This window comes from Eleginops maclovinus, chromosome 14 (assembly GCF_036324505.1).
Source record: "Eleginops maclovinus isolate JMC-PN-2008 ecotype Puerto Natales chromosome 14, JC_Emac_rtc_rv5, whole genome shotgun sequence".
Classification (NCBI taxonomy): domain Eukaryota; kingdom Metazoa; phylum Chordata; class Actinopteri; order Perciformes; family Eleginopidae; genus Eleginops; species Eleginops maclovinus.
In genome coordinates, this window is record NC_086362.1 from 2,551,495 (window position 1) to 2,571,860 (window position 20,366).

At 40.7% G+C, this 20,366-nt stretch overlaps 1 protein-coding gene across 2 annotated transcripts in view; it reads left to right on the plus strand.

The window, feature by feature from the left end:
* col4a5 (collagen, type IV, alpha 5 (Alport syndrome)) overlaps positions 1-20,366 on the plus strand; it is a 38,504-nt gene that overhangs the window by 1,901 nt on the left and 16,237 nt on the right. For both annotated transcript variants that reach the window (XM_063900682.1, XM_063900683.1), the window contains exons 2-13: positions 15,919-15,975; positions 16,063-16,152; positions 16,730-16,774; positions 17,015-17,059; positions 18,187-18,249; positions 18,631-18,684; positions 18,780-18,806; positions 19,335-19,415; positions 19,499-19,561; positions 19,692-19,727; positions 19,843-19,884; positions 20,000-20,092. In XM_063900682.1, the coding sequence (XP_063756752.1) occupies positions 15,919-15,975; positions 16,063-16,152; positions 16,730-16,774; positions 17,015-17,059; positions 18,187-18,249; positions 18,631-18,684; positions 18,780-18,806; positions 19,335-19,415; positions 19,499-19,561; positions 19,692-19,727; positions 19,843-19,884; positions 20,000-20,092 (696 nt within the window). The remainder of the gene's footprint in view (positions 1-15,918; positions 15,976-16,062; positions 16,153-16,729; positions 16,775-17,014; positions 17,060-18,186; positions 18,250-18,630; positions 18,685-18,779; positions 18,807-19,334; positions 19,416-19,498; positions 19,562-19,691; positions 19,728-19,842; positions 19,885-19,999; positions 20,093-20,366) is intronic.

Sequence of the window (20,366 nt, forward strand, 5' to 3'; positions counted from 1 at the left end):
TCTATATTACACGCGTGACAGAGGGGCTGTCATTGTCGCCATGGAGATTTCTACATAGGAATGTGGCTGACCCCCTCCCACCCTTCGCCTTTCTTGGATAGGATGAGGCAGAGGAGGAAGTTCAGAGGGGAGAGGGTGAAGATGGACAGAGGAGACACACAAAACATCAAGCTAAGGTTCCTAAAGGATGAAATAATGCAGCGTGAAAGTCCATTCATGACCTTGGGGAGCAATCTTTGGTCACTTATTTTCACTTTTAACCACATTTTGCTGCTTGTATGGGTAATCCGACGTTGATTGGGCTCTGAAATAAGCTATAAGTGGACTTTGAGTTTTGAATATCAAACAAAACTTGAAGGAAATTAATGCAAAGTGAGGGGAGATGCAGGTGTTGTCGCACAGTCTTTTTCTACTTTCTCCCTCACACACACACACTTTCTCTCTCACACACACACTCCTAGTCTTCCTGATTTGCACAAGTGCTCTCACTACTACCCCCTAGTGGAGAATGTGTATATTACACAACCACTAAATATTTCCTATGCATTCATCCTGCCTTTTTTCTAATTGACGTGCATTTATAACAAGTTTTGAATAAAGAATGAACTCCTTTTATTTTGCTAATCATTTGTAAAACTGTCCTTCCTTTTAAGCTACTAATATCTGCTAAATCCACTTAGGAAAATCCTTTCTTCTGCATCTTTAAAAGCAGATTGTTTTCTCATAGATTATTATAAAATTGACATTTCGAGATGCATGGCTTTAATATAATGGTGACATACATACATTAAAAAAAAAATTACACATGTTTCGTGGCTTTTGTGGTGTGTGTGTGTGTGTGTGTGTGTGTGTGTGTGTGTGTGTGTGTGTGTGTGTGTGTGTGTGGTATTATTCCTCGGCCAGATATGATCTCCATAGAGCCAGGTGAGGGAGTTCAGCGGTAATGTATACCTGGAGGTTCTCCTTTGAACCCGTCATGCCGCACAACCACAAACACATACTTTATTAGATGCATGCTTCTCACACACACACACACACACACACACACACACACACACACACACACACACACACACACACACACACACACACACACACACACACACACACACACACACACACACACACACACACACACAACCTCACCTTTTACCTGACCCACATCCCAGGTGGAGCTGTGTGTGTGTGTGTGTGTGTGTGTGTGTGTGTGTGTGTGTGTGTGTGTGTGTGTGTGTGTGTTGTAGCCATAACATCCTCATATTGCAGAGATACATCCGTCACCACGGCAGCGCTGCATCTTATCTCTGAGATGATGCTTTCTGTGACTTGCTTCAGGGCGTGTTTAAAATAAAGCAGTTGAATTGTAAGAATTATTCCTGTTTTATCGTCACTGCAGATTTAAAACATCAACACTGCAGAGAAATGCAACAAATAAAATACTTATGATCAGTTCAATCAGTGGAAAGTTAATCAACTGTGCAACTTTTATTTAGATCCATGAATTCCTCACTTATCTCTCCAAGAAAAATACCATTTATTCCCATTTTTAGTGTTAGGATTTACCCTTAATCCTGGATTATAAGTGAGGTCACACTTTATTATATATAGTTTTAATAATTGGTCAAACAAAACAAGCTATGTGAAGAAGCCACATTGACTTTAGGAACTTTTGGAGGCATTTTCACTATTTTTTGATACTACATCCAAACCAAACAAATGGTGAATTAAAGCTCTACTTGCACAGCATGCAGGGTATAACGTGCTGCAACAGCCTGACAGATTATTGAGTGCATTCTTTCTCTCTGGCTTACAGATATTCCCATTTTTATACAGCTTTGTACATTTAAATAAATAGATATTTTGTACTTTTTTAAGCAAAAACTGCTGCATATTTACCCACTAAATAATCCAACCTGCACTCCTTTTATATTTAATATTCCGTTCCTTACACACTTACTGTAGACATAATATCCTGCTTTATATTTTTTGTACATTTTTATTCCGTCTTGTATATTTTCTACTTTTTTTTTACTGCTATTTTATTTCTATCGAGACGTTTACATTTTGAATTGTTTATTTCTAGTCTTTTAATTTATCTGTTTCGCAAACATTTAAGTACTGATGTATCTATCTTTCTTAAACCTACCCCAACGTACCTGTATCTTCCTCCTTTCCTGGCTGCATCTCCCTCCCTTTTCTTCCCCCGTGCCTCTCTCTCTTCCACTCCCTTCCCTTTGTGTCTGCTCTTGAAGGCAAATTCCATCTTTATCTCACCTGCTCTGAGATGGGCTGCTTAAACAAGCCTCGCGTTGGCAGTTTCACCTTTGTATAGTTACACATTGTAGAGGAAGGTGTGTGTGTGTGTGTGTGTGTGTGTGTGTGTGTGTGTGTGTGTGTGTGTGTGTGTGTGTGTGTGTGTGTGTGTGTGTGTGTGTGTCCTTGAGGAATTCACACCTTGGTGACAATGAGCTGGAGATGCCATTAGGATTAACAGGTGGACTAAAGTCAATGAGAGCTAACACCAGATGTTTGCACAGCTAATTACCTCCATCCAGAACTTTCTCTCCTTCCTCCTCCTCTTCCTCATCCTCTCCCTCTCGTCCTCCTGCAGGAAGAGGAAGTGACAGTAAATTCTTAAAGAAGCAGAATAAGATGTCAATAATACAGCAGCAGCAGTAGTAGAAGTTACATAAGTGTTAATACTATTAGGAGAAGCTTAGAGGATTATTTAATGGATTAATTGGTTAATCGTTCGGTTTATAAAAGGTCAGAAAATTGTGATAAATGTCCAGTTTCTTAAAGTCCAATGTGATGGTTGGTTTTGTCACTTTAAAAACCAGAATATACTTATTTTAATATGATATAAAGCAGAGAAAAGCATTAAATCTCCATATTTTAGAGGCTGAAAATGTCATTTTTTGAATGAAAATTCCTTAAAAATAAACAAATTATTAAAATAGTTGATTATTTTTTCTCTCGATCGACTAATTGATGAGTCGACTAATCAGTGAAGCTCTAACTGCAGTAAAATGTGCTTTAGTAGTATTAGTAGTAGAGCAGTAGTCTCGGTTGCACGTTAGCAGCAGTACTAGTAGCAGTACCAGTAGCACCAGTGGCTGCAGTAGTTGTAGCAACTTTAAGAAACGTCTCGATCCTCTTCCTGCCTCTGGTTTGGTTGTAATCTCATTTAATCTCTTTGCACAAGATATATTTATCCCAAGAGGAGGGTAAACATGGCGTGTTTGTTAGAGACCTCTTTATTTACTCCATCCCTCGACTGTTTGCTTTGAGGCTTTAAAGGTCAGTCGGGTCTTTTTTCCGCCCATCATCTACATATATATTTTAGACCACCATGAGGTCTAAATCTATTTTAACTTTGGAGGAACCATGGAGAACAACAGCTCCTGTTAGGCGACGCTTCCCACATGACACGTCTCTAAGGGTCTTAAAGGTTTCTGGAAACCTCTGTGGGGTTTGAGGTTAAACCGCGGTCACTCCATTCGCCTTTTCTTTGAGGGGGAGTAACAGCATCCAGATTAAAGAAGAGCTCCGTGGATTTAGCTTTTAGATTAAGGCTATAAAGAATCTTTTGAATGTATGGTATATAAGAGTCTGAACCTTCACACCCCATGGTTCGTACTTAGAAAGTTTGCCGTGTATTTAGTCATCGTTTATCATCCATCATACATCCTACAAGCAGACATAAACTTCCTGTATCTTCTGGACTGGATAGAAGACAGCCGACTAAATAACGAGCAAAGACTTTAAAAAATGGTGCTTTTTCACACCATCCTTCAAACAAGCCCTGAAAACCAACATTTTCAAGCTTGCTTTTTCCTGGTGAAGTCCTTCCCTTTCGCCTTTTGTCTTATTTAATTTCATGGAAACCTGGGGTGTTTTAAATACTTAGAAAAGGGCCGATAAAATGTAGTATTACTATTTATTAATGTAGTTTTTGTTAGTAGTATTTTAAGGGTTTCTTAAGGGAAAACCAGTTGGTTGATTTGTCATTTTTAGATTTTTTGAGATTGTCCAATTAAAGCTTCTTCAGAAACCACATGGGAGGAGTCTGTGTGTGTGTGTGTGTGTGTGTGTGTGTGTGTGTGTGTGTGTGTGTGTGTGTGTGTGTGTGTGTGTGTGTGTGTGTGTGTGTGTGTGTGTGTCTAGCTACTGTTTCTTCACACCTTTAGTGTTCAGTTACCACATTAGCTTTTATATACTTGTCTAGACGGAGTCATTTCTAAGCCAAAGACAAGCTATAGAAAAAAGCACCAAATCAATTACAGGTACAATTATTATGAAACACTCTAGTTTTTTAAGTAGTATTTTAAGGGTTTCTTAAGGGAAAACACTTAAAGGAAGATTTGGCTTTTTTAGTCTCTTAGCTTTTCAATTTCTTCAAGACTGTCCAATTAAAACCGCCCACATTTGACTGATAGCAGCTTATTTGAAGCTGTGGTCGGATCTATAACGCCTTTATCTTCAGGTTCTTTGGAATTTGAAGATAGTCCTTGATATTCATTCATCCAAAGAGGAGTGAAGCTTTACAATAAACTCTTTGTGAGATATCCAAAGATGGGCGTAAGCGTGCCAACATAAGGGCGACAATATCTGTTCAATCTCGACACACTTCTTCTGATCTTTTCACACTTTCTTCACCATGTCCTTCAGACCAGGACGTGGGATTGGAAACAAAGCGTCGGTTTCTTCAGACACACGTTTTCAAAATGTGCTTCTTGGTGCCGATCCAGACCTGAAAGATCTGCCTTTTCACCGAGTGTTTAGAGCTTTTTTATTTAACTACTTTGTTGTGTTCATGAGCTGATGGGAAAGTCAGACATCTGGAACTTCAACATCAAACATCAGCCTGTTGAATCGTTTTACTATTGGTGAGAAAATCTCAACGGGAAGACCTGGAATTACGGAGGCGGCGGCAGCAGTGCGAGGTTTGCCAGTGCTCTCAAGTGAACTTTGGCTTTCCATGATCTTTTGTGGTGTGTGTGGACGTGTGTGTGTTTGTGATTAAGATCCAATTGGCTACCTGACAAGTCCACCTACACAGGACAAGTCACAAGACATCCAGTCCTCCTTTTATATCCCTCGCTCTCCTGTGTTTTCCTGACCTCTTTTTCCTCTTCATCACGCGGGAACTAACTTAGCTTTAAAGCCTAAAGAAAGACCCACCGCTGCCTGGGGACAAAGCTGAAGGAGATAAGTGGGAAGAGAAAGAATAATAAGCTCAAACCAAAGGAAGTAAAAGGAGACTCAAATGAATAGAACAATGGATGCCATGCTATCTCCTAAGTAAGGAGCGTTTGTTGTTATGCATTAATCCGTCTGAGATCATCCGGTGTCCTTCCCTCTCACCTGAGTTTCATACAGCTCCCCCCTGAAGTGCTTATTAACAAATATTTGTGATTGCAGTCCGAACCCGAGCCGCCTCGCCTCGTCTTTAAATCCTTCAACGCCTTTTTATTATCACCCGTCTCCTGTTTCTCCTCTAGTGTCTCTGTGCATCTTCTTCTAACGCTGGAAGCTGATTGTAAAACTAAAATGCACTCGCAGTGTTTCCAAGCTTCCTTTTGCACATTGGCATCTTCAAATGACTGCATGTTTTGAATGTAGAAAGGACAAATATGTACCACTTCTCTGCCAACATTTCGATCGTCTTTATCAGGACACAAATTCAACAGTTTCAATGGATTATATACAATGGTGAATTTTCCTAGAGATATGAAGTAAACAATGCATTTATTCAACATGTCAAGCCCTCAAATAATACCAAACAGTAAAGCAACCACTCAGGAATATTTGTGAGGTTTTTGGCACAACTTTCCCAAACCCTACCCTAACGGCTTCATTACCAATTGGCTAAAAATGGACGAAATTCCCCAAACAAACCTAATTTCTCAAAGCATCAACTTGTACCCAAGCTATAAACACAATGCATGATGTGTTTCATTATCAAGCTAGAAAATATAGAAAGCAACATGATCATTTTTACCCTCTTTCAGCTCTGTTTTGGTGCTAAAGCTGCTAAATGCTTTGCTACGTTTAGCTATTTGCTAACTTTCCAGGTAAAATACAGCAGGTTTAAGAGTTTCTTTGCAATGACGCTGAACCAAAACTACATTTCTCTGCCTTTAAACCAAAACAAAAGGCTGAAAGACGCTAGAATACTCAATTGAGCGTCAGAAAAATAGGGCAATCCACTAGCCTTTAAGAGCTATTTGTAAGGTTTCATCCACATCTTTTTTTGTTTGTTAATTCCCCTGTTGCTTTTGTGTGTTTCTCTGTACTCTCCTTCTTGACTTTCATCATCTTTGTCTCTGTTCTAATCTTCTCCTACGTCTTCATTACCAAATGGCGAACAAACCTCGTTTCTCAAAGCATCAACTTGGTAAAATGGGCTGGAATTAGATTTATTTAATCAATAAAACCCAAAAGAAATCCATAATATTGTCATTCATTTATGTAAATAGTTACCAACTTCTACCCTTCTTCAAGATCTTACAGGAGCAAATGAATGCTCATTTGATGCCTTAAAAAAACACAAGAAAAAGCTACAACCAAGCAACTCATTTTACCCATAATGCACCAGACTATTGATATGTTGATTGACAGCGAAGTCCACCAATCAACCTCTTTAAAATCTGTCATAAATTCACCCTCCCTCCTTCTTCTGCCTCCCTGGCATCCTCCATCTCTTGCCTCACCCTAATCTGTTCATCTCAGACTGATGGCGAGCAGCGATGACACACACACACACACGGTTTATGGTGCTTGACGTGCCGATAGACTCATGAATGACGTCGTCAGAGTCGCTTCAAAAAGCCAGAAAGCTGTTATGTCTGCGACCGAATCGACTTCAGAGTGGGAGGTATCTGCTTCTCTCTTCTTCTGTGTTTTTCTCCCGGCCCTCACCCCACTTTTGAACGCTTCGTTGTTCATCGTGAGCACCTGTTTCTCTAATCACACCACTCAGAAGAAGGAAACACGGCTTCCCCAGAAACCACATGGGATGATGAGTCAGTGTGTGTGTGTGTGTGTGTGTGTGTGTGTGTGTGTGTGTGTGTGTGTGTGTGTGTGTGTGTGTGTGTGTGTGTGTGTGTGTGTGTGTGTTTGTGTGTGTGTCTAGCTACTGTTTCTTCACATGTTTCAGTGTTCAGTTACCACATTAGCTTTTATATACTTGTCTAGACGGAGTCATTTCAGAGCCCAACACAAGCTATAGAAACATTATTTTATCTCCTTGGCCGCTGCCTCCTTGTCTCCTTCTCTAAAGCAACAAAAATGATGACTCAGGAGGAGAGGTGGAAGAAGTGTGATGCCGTTGTAGCACTAAGCGCAGTTTATGAGGATTGTGTGAACGATGCTACCCTGTTAGCGCCTTAATTCCGCCTCCGTTAAGGGATTTTTCTGCCACTAGGGGGCAGCAGAACAAACTAAATGCTTTGCTATGTTTATTAGCTATTTGCTAACTTTCCAGGTAAAATACAGCAGGTTTAAGAGTTATTAGCAATGAGACTGAACCAAAACCACATTTCTCTGCCTTTAAACCAAAACAAATGGCTGAAAGACGCTAAAATAATCCATTTACGTCCGATAAATCAAAGCTAATAGGTGGCTAATCCACTAGCCTTTAAGAGCTATTTGGAAACTTACATCCACATCCTTTTTTTTGTTGATTCCCCATTGCTTTTATGTGTTTCTATGTGCTCTCCTTCTTGACTTGCATCATATTTGTCTTTCTCCCAATCCTCCCAATCCTCCCCCCATCAGATCAGTGTCGCTGGTCATATGCTAATAACTTGTACTGTACATACACAGGTCAAAAACACTGTTTGTACTGCTCAGCGTGCGTGTGTGTGTGTGTGTGTGTGTGTGTGTGTGTGTGTGTGTGTGTGTGTGTGTGTGTGTGTGTGTGTGTGTGTGTGTGTGTGTGTGTGTGTGTGTGTTCCTCAGGTGGAGAGCCTGGTTTTAGTTAATCCCAGGTCAGTGTGTCGGCTGGTATGCAGCTAAGCCGTTAGCATGCAGTCGGAGGATAATGTTCAGCGGTGAGGTGCATGCTGGGTCTCTGAGGAGCATTTTTCACATTGTTTAGAGACACCGGGGGGAGGAAGGAGGCGCCGGATCCAACACTCGTTAGCACATTAGTGACTTAGAAGCATTACCATAAATATATTCAGTTTATTTGTCTATCCGTGCTTCTTTCTTTAGCTTGTCAGGGAAGGATTTAGGGAGATTACTGTGTCATGTTCATGCTTTTACCTTGGATTTTGGATGATATTTAGGACAGTTTTCTTCTGTATATTGGTGTAGATGCACATTTATATAATAAATTAAAGGACAAATCAACATAAAGTGTTATTTGAAGAGTTGATTGTCCTAGTCAGATTATTTTGGCTCTCAACTGGGAAGGTTTTGAAATATATTCCATCATTTGTGGTGTGTTTGAGTTGTGCTGAATGCAGGTTTTAGATTGAAAATGTATTTTCCTTAATTGGCATTTATCTTTGCATGTTGGGTTAAAGCAAAGGAATATGTTGTGGCTTGAGAGACAATTTTGCAGTATTGACATTACATTTGTCAAATATAAAAGACAAGACATACCTCTATTTCTCTTGGCTTTCACTGTGTAATCTGCAGAGTGTGTGTGTGTGTGTGTGTGTGTGTGTGTGTGTGTGTGTGTGTGTGTGTGTGTGTGTGTGTGTGTGTGTGTGTGTGTGTGTGTGTGTGTGTGTCAACACTGAATACACAGCATTCCTGGTCTCCTCTGGACAAACAGACCCCCGCCAGTCGGAACAACGGGAAATATCAGACATCTGCCACAGTGTAGAGAGAGAGGAAGAAGAGAGGGTGGAGAAAAAAAAGATGACGAGAGAGGATAAGGAAGAGAGATAAAGGGAAGGAGTTAAGGAAACATGGAGGAAAACAGTTACCTAAGCTTTATGTGTTCCCAAACAATAACATATTTGTGCAGCCATAGAGCATTTAGCAGCCCTCCAGTGTTCTGATTCAACAAAAGATAAAAGATTCAAGCGTTTTGAAATAGATATTTATATCTAGACTTTACTGATGGGTTTATGTGACTTTCTAACTCACTTTTAGATGAATTATAAACAAAAAAGAGGATTAAATATGCTGTTGTTGGTTGAGTAAATAAACATACGTGTGTGTGTGTGTGTGTGTGTGTGTGTGTGTGTGTGTGTGTGTGTGTGTGTGTGTGTTTTCATTTAGAGGCATGTTTTAAGTGAGGATATTTAAGAGAAATGTAGGCAGGGCAGAAAGCCTGCTGTGACCTGCGTCTCCTTCACCAGATCGGATCAGACTCCGGAGCAAGAGAGAGCATGTTGCAGAGAGCCAGACAGTGGCTGAAATGTAAATTATGCACGATCAGCAGCATGGCAGGCATCTGAAAGAGCAGTTTTTTCTGACATTTTGATTAATTAATGTCCATCTAAAGTCTCTAATGTAAATGTAGATGTGTTACCTGCATGCTCCCCCCTCACACTGCCCTCGTGTGGTGAAGACGTGCAACTACACATGCACAGGTAGATTGGACTTTAGTTCCGATAAAGGGGAGTCTAAATGCTTAAGCATGCCATCATATTTCATTGCATATGACTTTAGTTGACTTCATTGCGACTACAACGAGTATAAAGGACGAAGAAGGCAATGCAGCATGCAAATACATCTCTAAATCTTATTAAAATACTCCAGAATAATTAGAAAAAAATAAGACAAATAAACCCTAAGATGCAAGATGTCACAAGTCAACAAAATGCACCAATTATAATAGAATTAAACCACAAACTGATGCCAAAAAGTGCTAAACATTTTCCATTCATGAGTAAGAAAAGGTTAAAACAAGAGGAGAAGGAGCTGCTGATCCTCCCAATGTAATGTTAGAGCGTTGAGTCAACAGATTGGGGGAAAATCCCTGCAATATCAGCTGGAAAAGCTGGAAACTACAAGAGTGGAGGCTGTCAGAGCAGCAGATTAGGGATGAATTGGAGTTTTAAATACTTTTTCATTTTAAACCCTGTATCTTTCAGTCTCAGCCAGAGTGAACTGAATAACTCCTCCTTATCTACCAGATAAATCCAGGACATCCAGTGCTATGTTGTTGTGTCTACAGCGGAGGCTCATGGGTAAATATTGAGGTTAGGCTGCGTCTCATCTAAACAGAGAAACACCTCGAGCGTGCAGATTTCTCTTGAGGAGGCGATCGCTCCAAAGTATTAAACACATGTCCACCACTATTGCAAAGTGTGAGATGTTTTATTGCATTTATTTTGTAAAAGCTGGGGTTTTTAGTGGGGATTCTTTGGCTTAGGGTGCAAAGAATCCTGCAGGATGAGCGTGGATTCAGCGTGTTTACAGATCTTGATAAGATAGATTCAGACTCTTAAATTGACAGATGTGTCTGTTGACCCTGAACGCATCGCTAAACCTCCACAAACGCTCTCTGAGAGTCCGAAAAAGAAAGAGTTGACCTTTAACGCCTGCCTCCCTCCCCTCGTGGTCTCCCCAGGCGGCACATTTGCAGGTTTGCAGCTGCCGAGCCGCCGCCGCCACAGCCGCTCCCCTCTCTAATTTCTTGTTGCCCGTAGCTACGGCGCTTTTGTGCCAAGCGGTGATGTATGTGCAGTGTTTCAGGGCAATGCAGAGAGGCATGTTCGAACCTGTGGAAGGCAGCGAGCGCCGGGGAGTGTGTGTGTGTGTGTGTGTGTGTGTGTGTGTGTGTGTACCTTTCCCTCTGAAGGCCTATCTAGATGTAATCCAGTGGTTGAAGAGGTGCTCAGGTTTGATACTCAAGTAAAAGTACAGCAACACGCTTGAGGAACTTTCCTAGAAAGTATGTTTGTTTCCTCGCAGCATTTGCATTATTCAGGATGCACAAGTGCTGAATTTCTCCCAAAATGAACGAGGTTTGGAGTCTTGAAATGCTCCAGGTGTGTCTCAGTGGGGGGGTGACTTTAGGTCAACGTTCATTAAATGAAAAGAGGGGAGAGAAGAGAAAACGTGTGTAGAAGAGAGAGAATTCCTGGGAATATCAATGGAATTCCTGGACAGGCACTGTGTGTTCGTGTGTGTGTGTGTGTGTGTGTGTGTGTGTGTGTGTGTGTGTGTGTGTGTGTGTGTGTGTGTGTGTGTGTGTGTGTGTGTGTGTGTGTGACAGTCAGGGGTCTTCCTCTTCCAAAGAGCCAGTATGTTTGAGTGAAAATATTGTGTTTGGTGTTCGCTCTGCACCTTGAAGTAGTCAAAGTCCTGCGGCGATGAAACGGATCAACCTGGCTCGGAGCCTGCAGTGCCACCCTCCAGAACAAGGAAAACACACACTCACACACACACACACGTTTTACACAAGCAGAAGTAGGACACTTCAGATTAATTACTTCTCTCATATTTCAAGTATAAAGCCACTCAAACAAGTTATAAAATCAGGTATATTTCATAGTTTTGAAGCAGCTTTAAAGATATAAATCCCAAAATGTGCAAGCCAGATGTTAACACAAGTCATATTAGTACATTTTAGGCCTTAATTTGATCAAAAATAGCTATTTCATACAGAAAAGTGGGAATAAACAGAGGGATATGAGATATTGCGATGTGATTTTGAAATGCATCTATCTCTCTCCGTTCAATTAAGGAAACCTCCTTCTTCCTCTCTTTATTCTTCTTCTACTGTATCGGGCACATAGATGCATGTAGCATATGCACCTAGAGTACAAATATATAGCCTCTGTATGCGACTATGTCCAGTGCGTGAAACTAAGATAAGATACAGGTGTTAGAAAAGAAAAAAGCTAAAGAAATGTGAAAAATATCTCAGTTTGAAAGTGAAAAGAGCTTCCAAAGCATTAGAAATGTGTGTGTGTGTGTGTGTGTGTTATGTGTGTGTGTGTGTGTGTGTGTGTGTGTGTGTGTGTGTGTTATGTGTGTGTGTGTGTGTGTGTGTGTGTGTGTGTGTGTGTGTGTGTGTGTGTGTGTGTGTGTGTGTGTGTGTGTGTGTGTGTGTGTGTGTGTGTGTGTGTGTCCACATTGTGGTCTCTGGCTGCTGATCTGTGATAAGTGTTGAAGAGCAGAAGTAATCAGTTGTGGTTGAATTGTGTATTAATGACGGCAGCTGTGTGTGTATCTATTGACAGAACAGTGTGTGTGCGTTCTGCATGAATGCACAAGAGTGTGTGTGTTTGTATCTGTGTGTGTGTGTGTGTAAGGGCAGGGCAGTGTGTGTGTGTATAGGTGTGTAATCATCAGTCTTTGATGAGCGGGGGAATTCCAGTCTCGCCAGTCTAATCCCCGGGTACATGCCTTCCGCTCACCCTCCCATCCTCCCCCTCCTCACCTGCCTCACCCCTCCATCACTCTGTACCTATGCCTATACCTTCTGTGGTTGTAGTCAGAAGAGGAAGGTGTACTAGTGTTAGAACACCATCCCCTAGTGGAGAGATACTGTATTACACGTACAGTCAATGCGAACTGAAGGATTATCTACTTTATTGTACGTGATAGGATAAGGGGCGGGACATCTCTAAGCGGTCGACCAATCACCTAACAGAGCCAGCCAGCTAACCAATCAGAGCAGACGAGGCTCTGGTTTCAGGCAGTATGAGAAGAAAAAGAGCTTTTTGAACATTAAAGCATGGAAACATGTCACAGTAGAGGTAGAAAATACTAATATGAAAATGATCCCCTTTAAGAGGCACGTTTTAAAATACTGCACACTGTGCACTTTAAACACCTTACAGGTAGATTTGTGACCGTAAATCACCCCATGTGAAGACATATTAATGATACCTAGAGAGAGAGAGATACTGATGGAGGGAGGGCAGCAAATATCTGCAGCTCACTGACCTCTCTAAGTGGATTACATGCCCCGTCAGTGCTGGGGGGGAGAAAGAGAGGTGGGGGGGAGGCATGGGGAGAGATAGAGGTGCTGCATTACGGCACATTTTGAAACCATGCTCACTTCATTACAGACGGAGGAACATCACTGCAGCTCAAATGATCAAATGTGATGCAACATATTCTCATGTCTGAGGGTCAGGACCCCACCAGATGTCACGAGAGATACCTGTGGGGTCATGAGAATATATTTCTAATATAGAGATTCAGTTCTTACACTCATTTTGCAAAGACAGGAACATTTTGCCTCAGTAATGTGATAGTTTATATGCAAAATATGTCACTTTAGGGTCAAACCGGTCGATTTCAGATACATTTTGGGTTCTTTTTTTGGGTTCCAATATGGATTAATCTGCGTATTATTGTCTAGAATACACGTCTGGTTGTGAGTATCTAGAGAGAAAAAGAGCTGTGTCATGCTGCCCTGGATTAATGCATGTCAATGGGGGGAAAAAGAGGGTGTAGGAGTGTAGGGAAAAGCAGATGCAGAGAGACAGAGGGGGAAAAGCTGCAGGCCTGGGCGTGGGAGAGCAGACTACATTGAGCTGAAGCAGACCAGAGACTAATCTGGCTTGTAAAAACACCGCCACACACACACCCAACACACACACACACACAGTTGGCTACTGATGTGCGAATGTATTCATGCATGTGTGTGTTGGTAACCTCTCTACCCTCGGTCCAGATAACGGTTTGGATTTACTGCCACACTCTGAGTCAAGAGAAAATAAGTCTTGCATCACTGGGAATAAACCATTGACACTTAAATGTCCTTCTTACAGGACTGGTAAATGTCTTAAGAGCGATTTTTGGCCTGAAATTAAGGATTATCTAACGATCAATTAATCCAATCAGTGCTTTTTCCTCCAACGGTTCTCTAAACTCACTTTCGTGTCGCTTTTATGGAGCCGTTAATTGTCGTTACTTGCAATCTTGGCCTGGTTTTTGCAATCAATTAATCAAATTAGAGTTTTTAAAGAATCAATTAAGTCATTTACTCGTTAAGTAGCTTGATTGATGTGTAAAAATAGATTGTGACTCGTATTAAAAAGCTGTAACCAATTATTGTTTGACTATAATTGACTAGTTGGTATTAAATGTTTTGATCACTGATTTATTTCCTCTTTAAAAGGAATTAAAAACAAGCCGATGTTTTAGCTCGACTTCCCATCAGACGTTTACCATCAGCTGTTCTAAACTCTCAATGAGCTGTTGTGGGAGTCTGGATGTTGTCCCCAAAATAAAAGTCCTCCCTCCAATGATCTCAGTGTGGGAACCAGTGGGCCGAGACAGACACGGTTATGACTCTGACCCGTGAACCCTCCACACTTCTAACTGAGCTGGAACACTTTAATGAACATTAAGACACAGATATCTTTCGCTTTCAGACGAAATAAGACTTTTGAAAGAGTCACGTTGCAGTCTGGGAAATCTGAGTAAACTATGTTATAGATTTATGGACTTTTTAGGGAAGCAGGAGAGCATTTTCGCCAGCAATTTACATTTACTTTCATGGTGGATTCATGTATAAATAAGCTTTTGATTAATCACTTAGATATTTAGACTTAATACAAGACTGTCTCTTCAACTTGCTTGTTTGATTTCACCAAAATATCTCTCCCCGCACATTTCAGAAGCTGGAAACAGAGATTTTTGGGCATTTTGTGCTTCAAAATTGACAACAAATTGCTGATTTTATGCAGATTTTAGCTCATAAAATGTTAGGATCTGATGCTTTTGTATTCAATCTTTGTTGGTTAAAGCAAACAGACTTTTAAAAAGGCGACCTCTGGCATTATAACGACAATTTCTTGACATTTTGGGGCATTTTCCAGACTAAATAATTATGTTTTTGGCTTTAATGGTCAAATATTCTACCTATACTTGCTGATGTTTTGTCTGAAAGGTTGCAATCTGCTATTTCTTTGAATTATTTAACACTATAAAAAGATTTTTTGACCTTTTGAGACGTTTTTCAGACTCATTAATCATCCAGCTGATCAGAAACCACTACATAATTTCCATTAAACACTACAGCACCTCATTCATCAGTCGTGGGGGGCGATTATCGTTATTCCTTTTACTTTAATGATCAAATATTCTACTAATTCTTGCTGATTTTGTGTCTGAAATGTTGCAATCTGCTACTTTATTGTATTTTTTAACACTATAAATAGAATTTTTGACATTTAAAGGTGTGTTGTTCACTCAAAATATGAATTTTCTACCATTTTGACACTTCAAATGAGTCGTAGGCCGTCTCTTTGCACCGACACTGGCACCCTGACAGCCGTCCACACAAACAGGGACTCACAAAGGGCCGTGCAGACCGAAGAATGCTGACTTTTCTCACCGCCCGCCTGCCTGGCATGCGTGCAGCGATGCCCGTCTGGCATCCGCTGTATCAACAAGCATGGGAAAGTTAATCAACAGCTTCTTACTCCCATCCCTCCTCCTCTGCGTCGACCCAAAACGTTCTCACTCCTCCGAACTGAGAAGGAGTACATCTGTTTGACTTCAATAACGCTTTTTATTTGAGGTTGGCTTGTCTCTTCTGGTTCTCACTGACCTTGCATCATTAAACAAACATAGCTTTTCTGCTTCTCAGTGGGAGGAAATGCTGGGAATGCAGGATAGTGGCGATGCAGCGCCCTCTAGTGGCGACACTGGGTTACAGCAGCTTTCACTGATAGATGTGCATCAAATAAAAGAGAATTTATCCATCAAACAACTGCAAAAATGTAGTTTTGTTCAAATCTGGTTACCCCTAGAGTGTTTGCCTCTAATTTATAAACAGATCCACCTTTATTTCCAAGACATATTTCCCCAGAGACGTTAGTTCAATGCAGTTTTCGAGTGCTTTGGGGTTCGTTTTTCAGGGCTGTGTTTGTAACTGTGTTTTTGTTGCTGAACTTGGCCACTGGATAAATAAATAAATACACAATAATATGTATATTATATCAACAATTTGCTCATCTCCCTCCCTTTATTGTCACCCATCAGGCTTGCCATGGCTGTGTGGGATCCAAATGTGACTGCAGTGGAGTAAAAGGAACCAAGGTAAGCAAAACGCCACCCATTCATTTTTAAATCATGCAGTGTTGTAAGACTTTTTGATAATGTGTGTTTTTCTGTATTTCTGTGCAGGGGGAGCGGGGTTTCCCGGGTCTCACCGGACAGCCAGGGGTCCCAGGTTTCCCCGGACCTGAGGGGCCCATTGGAGGCAGAGGAGAGAAGGTGTGTTCGGGGTCAATTTGAAAGAAGTTTATCAAAGTTTTACTGGATAAGATGAGGAAAAGTTGGAAAGTGGAGATGAGAAAACCTGCTTTGGATTGAGTGTTTCTAGTTCTAGCTATGCAATATATGTTTCCTGTTTTATTCCCTGTTATATTCATTTTTAAATGGAGCAACTGTCACAAGACCCTATTTTCACATCGATAAATGAAGTATTTTGACTCTCATTCAGCTAGAAAATGTAGGTTTTTGCTAAGAAATGTCAAGTGTGAAATCATAATGAAGGTTGGGTTTTATTTTAATTGTTTTTCTGTACAATGCAAATCCTTAATAATGGCTGAATATTGAGAACATTTTGAACTTTAATGTTAAAATTGTCTTATTTTTGCTTTAGTCTACAAACAATGTCATCCAAATGAAGCCATGTGTTTTACAACTTAATAATTTAACAGAAAAGTGTAGGAGGAGACCAAGCGTTCTGGTTGCAAAACGTTCAGTACAGAGGTGTTGTTATGTTTTGGACACATATTGGAGTAGGAATATATTTCTAATCCAGTTGAATGTCTGTTCCTCCTCTCAGGGTAGCGATGGACCTCAGGGACTTTATGGTCCAAAAGGAATAAGGGTAAGTATTTCTTTGTTTACACTTTACTTTAGACACGAACAGAGTAAAAAAAAAAAACCTCTATCCAAGCAGATTTGGATTTTGAAAGATGGCATGGTGTAATACCCTCCTCTGACCACCAGATGTCCTCATTTCCCCCCATTAAAAACTGACCCAGTGAGGTCATACAGAGACAACATGCTAAAAACTCAAGGTTCATATTTTCTGCATCTTCTATAATCCCTATTCTCTTTCTAACAGGGGCCATCTGGATTGCCAGGATTCCCAGGAACACCAGGACTTCCTGTAAGTTTTCCCACAGTATCTAAACAGCAGGGTGGGAGAGTACTAGGATATTTTTTAAAGAAAAGTACTGCTACTTAAAATATATTTTACTCAAGAACAGGTAATATTAGTATCAAAACTCAGCAATATCTTTCTCAAAGGCAAAGAAAGACGTACATAAATTGTCAATATTTCCAGACAAACAATAAAAGCTACTTTTTTATCCATGCACTTTGCAGCCTCTGCACATTTAGCCATACACAAACCAGCTTTAATTGACTTAAACACAGAAAAAGACTAAATCAGACAGTAAATTACAAGTTAGCACTGCAGCGAGTGCAACAATCCTTATTAAGCAACAAATTCAATATACATTCTGACTGTTACTAAACAATTACACATTAAACAACAGCTGTAGACACACACACACACACACACACACACACACACACACACACACACACACACACACACACACACACACACACGTTTTAAACAAATTACAGAGCATGTTGCCCTACGTTAAAGCTACAGTAGCACAGGTGTGTGTTTTAGGCTACTCACCTGTCATTGTGTGACTCTCGTTCACCAAGAAGTTCTCCTTATTTAGTCCCAGGTTTAACTTCTTGATTTCTATTCGTATTTATAAGAAGTCCACAAAGAGCAGGAAGTCCTGTAACCAAAGTAAAAGTTCATCAGAGAGAGAAGGAGTCACCGCCGGATGACGCTCCATGTTAGCATGTTAGCATGTTAGCTGCTGTGTGTGTTTGATTTGCGTCACTTCACGTCCCCGCGGGCTGGTGCATCACATTTAATTTAAACACATGCATAAAATACATCTGGCATAAACTTCAATGATAAATAATTACAACAAAAAAAACATTTTTACAATTTAAATAATTTTCTTTACATTTTATTTTGGAATCATGTAAGGAAAATGTTATGTTATGTTTTATTTCTCATTTTTATGACATTAATATGATATATAATCATTCATTTGAGTCCATAAAGAACCAGAATGTAAAAATTCCTTAAAGATTCTGTTTCATGAACACAAAAATGACCTTAGTTTTCCATTTCTTACAGTGCTCCCTAAAACCCTGGAGGTATGTGTGATGTAACTTCCTGTTTACTTTGTGTTTCCTCAGGGTCTGCCCGGCCAGGATGGACCTCCAGGACCGAGAGGAGTGGCGGGGTGCAATGGGACAAAGGTATCAAATAAATAGTTGAAAATAAAGCCTTTCCTAAAATACTTTTATGTCTGAAACGTAGGATGTAATAGAGAAAACATTTCTGAAAAAAAAAAGAAACAAAACTTCTTAAAGATGAAAAATGCTTCTGGTGTTTCAGAAATCATAATTTATTTAAGGTTTAAATAATATTAAATTTGGTTATATTTTTGCCCAGATATTTTACATTTTGAGGGATTTTGCCAGATTTGTTATATTCTCAAAATGCCAAAGATATAAGTGAAACGTTTTTTACGAGCTCCGATTTATCTTTACTAAATTCATGGTCCACTTATTACCTGTTTTGAGATCATTTCGACAGATATATCAGCTGTGTGTTGAATGTATTGTTCTTCTCTGCAGGGTGAAAGGGGTTACCCAGGAAGTGGAGGAATCCTCGGACAGCAGGGACAGCCGGTGAGTTTGCAGCATTCATAAGAAAGTTTGTTATCACATTGGTTTAAAAAAAAGGATGTTCTTGTTTAACCTTTTCTGCTTTCCCTCTCTTCCAGGGTGTACCTGGTCTGCCCGGACAGAAGGTCAGTGTTCCCTTCATCTTCCAGCATTTTTATTGAGTTGATTTAAAGGGGCCCAATATGCTTTTTGGGGCTTTTACGTTTCCTATAGGTTTAGTGCATGTAAATGGACCGCAAAGGCTCAAAACCAATACTGACATCACTACGTAACACTAGTGCTTCTATTGGCAAGTCCTCCAACACATTGTACGTGATAAGCTAAGGAGGCGGGACATCTGTAAGCGGTTAACCAATCACAACAGAGCTGGCCAGCTAACCAATCAGCAGACTGGGCTCTGGTTTCAGACAGAGGGTGAGAAGATGAGAAAAATAAAGAGCTTTTTGAACATTAAAGCATGGAGAAATGTCCCGATACAGACAATAAATACTGATATGAACCTGAAGATGAGCAGAATACAAACCTTTCCTTTTAAAATAAAACTGTCCCTTTGGACATTTACTTTCCTGCCACATGTTGGTGCTGTTTTGATTTGTTCTCATGCTGCTGACAGTTCATTTCTCAGTTTCCTATGGTTGTGTGTTCCTCTGTAGGGTGACCCAGGTGATGTGATCTCCACCAATCGTTTTGGAGAACAAGGTTCAGTGGGACTGCCCGGACTACCAGGAGTTCCTGTGAGTATTTTAACGCACTAATCTGCATTTGATTCTTCCTAGAAATTCAACTTTCAACAATTCTGTCTGTGTTTTTGCCACAGGGATCTGCCGGACCCCCCGGTTTGCAAGGCCCACTCGGCCCACAAGGACCTAGAGGTCCTGAGGTAAAGGAGGCTGGCGCAAAACAAATATCACCGTCTAAATTTCTGTATTTCAGGTTTTATTTGTTCTTTATTTCAGTTGATAGATGAAGGTTTTTTAACTGAGTTGTTTTCTGGGTTTGTTTTTTTCCAGGGTCGTCCAGGTCCTCCTGGCCTTCCCGGACCAAAGGTGAGTGAAACATTGACTTAATTAATTAATCCTCTTTGTCTTTATTTTCTCATCCCGTTGACTGTTAAGTATTTATCTTGAAACTGAGACATTGTTTTCCTGCTTCCTTCTACAGGGAAACATGGGATTGAACTTCCAAGGCCCCAAGGGAGAGAAGGTATTTAATGCTTCAAGAGTAAAAGTGTGATCAGCATCTTCTAAAACCTTCAAACTCAATCTGATCTCTGTGTGTGTGTGTGTGTGTGTGTGTGTGTGTGTGTGTTTGATCACAGGGTGAACCAGGTCTGCCAGGACCTGCTGGTCCTCCGGGACAAGTGGGAGAACAGAAGAGGCCAGCAGAGACGGAGATCCAGAGAGGAGACAAGGTAATACTTTTACTGAGACAAACACCACATTATATGAAGAAGAAGATGAAGAAGATTCAACTTTATTGTCATTGCACAGAGTACAAGTACTAGGACAATGAAATGCGGTCTCTGCATTTGACCCATCCTAGTGTTAGGAGCAGTGGGCTGCCATTATGTACGGCGCCCGGGGAGCAGTGTAGGTAACCAGTGTCTTGCTCAGGGACACCACGGTGGCACTTGGTCTTTCGGGGACTTGAACTGGTGACCTTCCAGTTCCCAGGCCAAGCCCCTA